At 35.1% G+C, this 7031-nt stretch overlaps 1 protein-coding gene across 1 annotated transcript; it reads left to right on the forward strand.

Moving 5' to 3' along the window:
* Positions 1-1686: 1686 nt before the first annotated feature.
* On the forward strand, positions 1687-6736 carry ndufa7 (NADH:ubiquinone oxidoreductase subunit A7). The gene is made up of 4 exons (XM_084390301.1): positions 1687-1915; positions 2228-2277; positions 4303-4440; positions 6606-6736. The coding sequence occupies exons 1-4, from the start codon at positions 1865-1867 to the stop codon at positions 6679-6681; spliced, it is 315 nt and encodes a 104-aa protein (XP_084246427.1). The 5' UTR covers positions 1687-1864; the 3' UTR covers positions 6682-6736.
* Positions 6737-7031: the final 295 nt, after the last annotated feature.

Here is a 7031-nt window from a genome sequence, read left to right on the forward strand (position 1 = left end):
GCAGCAGATCTAATATGGACTGTATTACTGTTGACAGATTTCAGTCTTTTGTTAAATTAAATTCAATTAATTTATTAAATTATTTCATGTAGGCCTATTGAAAATATAGCCTACTACCAAATAATATTGTGTTAATCCATTACAATATGAATGATACATACGAAAATGCTGCTTTTATACCGAAAACTATGTGACAATATATTTACTTATTGTAATGAACACAATTTTATATTCAATATTACACTTCATAATATATACATGTAGCCTACATGTAATAAAATATGGTACTATATATTTGAACATAAACTGTAGGCCTATATACTCAATATATTTGTAACAATAAATATCCACGTCCTCCCCACCAACGACTATTCCTCCAATGGATTGCTGAACAATGACACTTTTGTGTTTTTTTTTGTGCTGCTTTACAGCAGAATCGAATTCATCATTGATTATTATTTTTCTGTTTATCACTGTAAAGCTGCTTTGGAACAATCTGTATTGTATAAAGCACAATATAAAGGTAAATAAAGGTGACTAGGCCTATGGCAACATGCAATATAATTATAAGGAAACTATATACTATATTTGTAAAATCAAATTTTTCACAACATGCCATTTTTGCCATGACTTTAAGAGATCCAGATGTCATTTTCCCTCCTACCATCACATAGCAGCCTATTTTCATGTATGAAATGTGAAATGTGCAAAAAAAAATTCTATATTCTATATTTCCCATATAGAAATGTATTATCTCATTATATTTTCAGTATATTTCCATATGCTATACTTTTTGTTTTGTAAGGGATAGGCCTATATAACTATTGGTCTATCCTAATCTGTTATATTTATATATTCACATATATCTGGATCAGTTACATCTTTCTATTGATTTAAACCTACAGCTAAAAACTGTCCTTATTGAGTCATTATCTCTCTCTCTAAATGAAGTTTATGTAACAAAGTTCGGGAGGAGCATGTTCAGGTAATCATCCAATCAGCACAAGAAATAGCCAGTATAAATAAAGCCTTCCCTTACCTCCTTTCTCATGACTAATTTCTCAGCATCCCACCACCACCCCATCACCTCACATTCAGATGGGTCTGCTCATAGATACCTATGATCTATACATTTATAGGGGGGAGTACTCTGGGGTCGGGCTGAATTCTGAGCTCGGAGCCCTCCCCCCGGACAGCAAGCCAAATACGCATTTTAATATTACATCAGATTTCATTAACATGTGAACTCGTGAAACATTTTAAGTGGTTAAATTGGTGATTAATAGTGCTTTTGATCTAAATCCATTAAATGAATAGTTCACTTAAAAATGAAAACACTGTCATCATTTACTCACCCTCAAGTTGTTTCAAACCTGTTTGAATTTCTTTCCTCTGCTGAACCCAAAAGAAGATATTTTGAAGAATGTCTGTAACAGTTGATGGACCCCATTGAGTTTTTTTCCTACAATGGAAGTCAGTGGGGTCCATCAACTGTCTGGTTGCCAACATTCTTCAAAATATCTTCCTTTGTGTTCAGCAGAAGAAAGAAACAACTTGAGGGTGAGTAAATAATGACAGAATTTTCATTTTTAAGTGAACTATTCCTTTAAGCAGTCGATGTCGTTATTTTTGCGTTTGATTCGACAGGTGGCGCGAATTTCTGCAGCTCTTGCGGATGTGACGGTCACTGAACCAGAGAATAAGAAAAAGACTTCCGGCCCGCTGGTCCTTTCGATGCTACTGCATCTGACCCAGGATCAGCTTCACTCCCTTACATTCTCTCCATGGTTGTGGGGTATCGTTCAACTAAAACTGATTCAGCAACAGAGTCACAGTGAACAGCGATTTCACCTTGACACCAAGTATGGCGTCGGCGACGAAAATTATCCAGAGACTGAGGAATTATTTGTCAGGGGTGAGATGATGATGATGATGATGATGATGATTTTAATCGTTTATCAGTCATGCACCGTTAGACGTACATAATGACAACGGGTAGAAAAAAAACGTCCGTGTATTCATGTGTGTATTTGCTTGCTTGTCTCTGAGTTGGTAAGCAGAGGCTACAGAAACTTCACATCCTAATTCTTTCCTCAGGGAAGTTAACGTTACCATCACCGTTACACATAAGATTCTGAGTTAGGATGTTTCTGTAATACAGCCACAGCCATTTTCATGTCTAGATAATATTTTGTTCAGTACATTGACATTTCTCGTTCCTTAACAGCACGATCTCCAATCAAAACTACAACTTCGGTACACCGAAATTGCAAAGAGGTAGATATGTTTGCATATTTCACATAATACTTTGAGGTCTTGAAATGGATTATCACTTTATCAGTAGGGGGAGAGTGGGGTGAGTTGTGCCAGTTTTTACTCAAAGTGACTTTAAAGTGAGGATGTACATATATTTCAGGATGTGGTGCATCCCTGAGAACAATAACTTTGGATCTGAAATAAATTGTTTCAGAAATATAGCTCTTGGAAAAAAAGTGGTCTCATGGCACAACTTGCCCCTGGTGCGGGGGAAGTTGTGCCTTTGGGGGAATACATTGGGGGTAAATTGTGCCAGTGATTTCTGAAGTAAAACAGAACATTTTAATGTTATGAACCATACTGCTATATGAAAGCAAGATAAATTCAATACAAAATTACTAATTTAAGGTTTATTTAGATATTGTCACCCTGGAATACCATAGCATGCGTTTTTCCTACTATGGTCAATTGCATAGGGATTTTGTATTGAACATAACTCTGGATCACAGTGTCATAGAGACAAGGGGGCGGGCTCATTTTACTCAGACGACCAATAAGTCTCTCAGGATCATTGTGAAGCTATCAAGCTACGCCCTAGCAACCATTTAGAGCACCATAGCAACACAATATATGATATTTGTGAATCATTTCAGGCAAAAAGGCTTTGGCAATAGATGCCTGTTGACATAGCGCTGTCTGTCAATTATAAGAATAAAGTGACTAGGCTAATTTCTAAACATCCTATTGTGACATAGGCCACTTAAAAACGGAATAAAACTTCTCTTTAATAACATAGTGCAAACTCAAAACTGAAATCAGTGTTAGCTAAATTAAACAAATAACAGGCAGGCCCAAGTAAAACAATGTCAAGGCATGCCCATCTCCTCACTCTTCAAGATTATCCCCTGTGAGAATGTAGGTCTAGGTGGTCTGGATCTGGCACAACTTAACCCAGGCCCTTTGGCACAAATCACCCCGGACCCACAAGTTTGAAAAACTAGCATGATCCAGCAGTTAAGAGCTAACATCATGCTAACTGCATAGACTCATTGTGTAGACTACTAAAGCACTAAAACATGTGTGAAATGTTTTCAAACTTGTCTATAATTGTTCAGACACTACAATCAAAAAACCTTAATCATAGAAATTTTACTTTGAAAGGGAAAAAACAGTTTTTTGCACTAAAATATGCTTAACTCTCATGCCATGTGTCTCTCTTCTTTGGAGGACGAGTAAAAGTGATTGCTTTTCAAAATTATGTGGTCACATGACCAATTTCTTCTATGGTTTTCCAGAAACAAGGGTGGAACTACTTCCCCCCCCTGGCACAAATCACCCCACTCTCCCCAATACTTTACAATAAGGTCTCATTCCTTAACATTAGATAACGTTAATGTATTAACTAACATAAACTAACAGTGAGCAAACATTTGCATTATTTATTTATTTTTTTAGTGTTAGTTAATAAAAAATACAGTCGTTGATTGTTTGTTCACGCTAGTTCACAGTGCATTAACTAATGTCAACAAATACAACTTTTGATTTGAATAATGTATTAGCAAATGTCGAAATTAACATTAAGTAAGATTAATAAATGCTCTAGAAGTATTGTTCATTCTAAGTTCATGTTAACTAAAGAAGTTTACTGATGTTAACTAATGAAACCTTATTGTTAAAGTGTTACCAGACTATCTAACTGAAACCAACGTTATATTTTATTATATTAATATTTATTGATTTTTATGAATGGGTAGTTGATAGATTTAGGTAGAAATTTAAGTATTTGTATAAATAAAAGTTAAAAAAAATGTGTCTTCATTTCAGTGGATCTGCAGTGAAATAATTAAATTGAGTTGTCTTTGCTGTCTAGAAATATAAAGACTGGCCTTTTTCTTTGAAGACAGTAAAGTTGTTGTCATGTGAACCCAATATATTTATGTATTTATATTTACTTTAATAACCTTATTTTCAAAATAATTTATGATGACAGACAGTGAGTGCAATCATTAATCCATGGTGAATATTTATTAATTTAATTTATGGTAGGACTCAGCCACCACCCAAACTTCCTGTTGGACCCAGCCATAAATTTGCAAATAACTACTACTGTCAGAGAGATGGACGCAGAGAGTCTGTTCCACCGTCAGTGATCATGTCTTCCCAGAAGGCCCTAACAGCTGGAAGGTGGGTTGGCATTGCTTAATTTAAACTATTAAACAATATTTTGTAGTGTATATTTTGTTTTTTAGTAGAAATTCCTTGGCACAAGGAAAAATAGGCAGCTAAACAACAATCGTTAGATAGGCTGTGAATACCTATTTGGAGAAGCTCTTATGTAAATTCAGTAAATTGATATTTAATATGATCTGAATTATCTGAATTACCCCAATCAAAAAAAAAAAAAAAAGCAATTATGTTCCTTGACAATGGAATTCATTATTTGGTTTGTTTTATGAAGATTTTGCTTGCTTGTTATTAACAGTTGGGTGTAATACATTACTAAGTAATTAATTACTTTTCCCTTGAAAAAGTAAAATAAGGGATTATTCTTATTTTTTTTCTGTAATTCACAGTTACCCCTGATGGAATTGCATTTAATACTTTAATGCAAAAATGCAACATCTAATGTTAAAATGTATGTTTTTAATGTAACCTTCACCCTTTAAATGCTTTGGTCAGTTCAAGAATAATTTATGCAATTTTATATTATTTATTTGAAAGAATTAAAAGAGCAGTTTCATGTCCATCCTTGTATTGTTAAACTGGTCAAGGTTGATAAAAGTAATTAGGCTAGTAATAAGTAATGCAATACTCTTTACAGAGAGGAATTTAGTACAGAAATCTAATTACACTGTTGAAGATGTAATTAGTAGCTAGTAATTAATCACTTTTTAAGAGTAACCTACCCAGCACTGGTTATTAATACCCCAATACATAGAATAATCCCAAAGTTATTTGCAAGTTTGTGTTTTTCCCAGGCATGTATTTTATTCTTTCCATATGCATAAAAAGGAAAACTGATTGTTGTAGAACAGAATTTCTTGACATATTCTGTGCTGACATGATAATGCTATATACGGTTCTCCTCATAAGTTTACATACCCCTTGCGGAATATGCAATAAAAGCTGGGGGTGTAAACTTTTTTAAATTGGATGATCGGGGTAAATTGTACTTGTTTTGTTTTTGGGGAAACATCTTAGGTAGCTTCTGAAGGGCATTGCTAAAAAAAAAAAATATATTATTATTATTATTATTATTATTAATTATTAACAAGGACACGAGGCTGTCATGTCTGGGCCGAGCCGACAGAAGGTCTACTGTGGCATAATTCTTTTACATCACGTGGACGGCCGTGGACGTGTACGCTGTTTACATGGAGAAGCGATGCACCAGGAAGCACTGTGGTGAAGGTTGTGTGATGTTCTAGGCAATGTTGTGCTGGCAAAACCTGAGATATGAAATTTGACACTTGTATCCTACCTAAACATTGTTGCAGAACAGGTACACCCCTTCACGACAGTGGTGTTGCCTGGTGGACGTGGGCTCTTTCAGCAGGATAATGATCGCTGACACACTGCACACATTGAAGTATTGAAGTATTCAAGGTGTTACCCTGGCCTCCAAATTCCCTACATCTCAACAAGTTCGATCCATGGCGGCTCCAACTCGCAACCTGCAGGAATGCTAACATCTTGGTGCCAAATACCATAGCACACCTTCAGGGGTCTTGTAGAGCAGGGGTTCTTAAACTTGTTCTGCTGGAGAACCCCCAGCCCAGCACAATTTGTATGTTTCCCTTATCTGACACCCAATTCAGGTCTTGCAGTCTCTACTAATGAGTTGTATGAGTTGAGGACATGTTTGACAACCCCTGTTGTAGAGTCCATGCCTCGGCGGGTCTGTGCTGTTTTGGAGGACCAACAGCATATTAGGCAGGTGGTCATAATGACTCATCGGTGTATGTAAACATCTGTTATGAAAAACAGCTTATTCCAGACTGTACTAAAAAAAAATTACATGCAATTTTTATGATCCCTCTAATTTTCTTTTAATGTTATTTGCATCTTGCATATTCTTCAGGTGATATGTAAAGTTATGAGCAGAACTGTATACATCTATAGCACTTTGTCATGGTTTATTTTGGTTACTTTTTGGTAAAATTTTTTTTTTTGGTGCCTTAGTCAATACGTGCATGTATTAGCCAGGGTTTTAACATAATATGAAATATGAAAACATCTTAAATGATACATTCATTTTTGGGGAAAATGGGGTTTCAATTCTGTCAAATTATGCCTTTTCATAATAATTGTCATTAATCTCTTCATATTTTCTTTTTTTTGTTTCACAGTGAGGTTTCTGGAAAACTAAAAGGCCCTGTTGTGCCCGGGCCCCAGCCGAAGGAACTTCCAGTGAGCGCTGACTAAATTTATGGTGTAAAATATGTGTAACTCTTAATAAAGGATGTGTATATACAAGAAACATATTCGTTGTACTCTCGTTATTATTATTTTTATTATTTCATGTGGTCTTCACAGCTTTACTAGTACTTCATGAGTAATTGATGACCATAAACAAGAAGGTTTTGTTTGTTTTTGATCTTTTTTAGTAAGTAAGTGCAAACCTTGTGGGGAAATCAATCTTCCACTGCACATCTGTATTGAAAATATAATCTTAATACTCTTCACTGATATGTACAGTAATGAAATCAGCAGAAATTAAATGAAGAGGAATAAAAGGACATTATTTAAAGCACAACATTCAAATTGTCCCATTA

The sequence above is a fragment of the Rutilus rutilus genome (genome assembly GCF_951802725.1).
Source record: "Rutilus rutilus genome assembly, chromosome: 19".
Taxonomy (NCBI): domain Eukaryota; kingdom Metazoa; phylum Chordata; class Actinopteri; order Cypriniformes; family Leuciscidae; genus Rutilus; species Rutilus rutilus.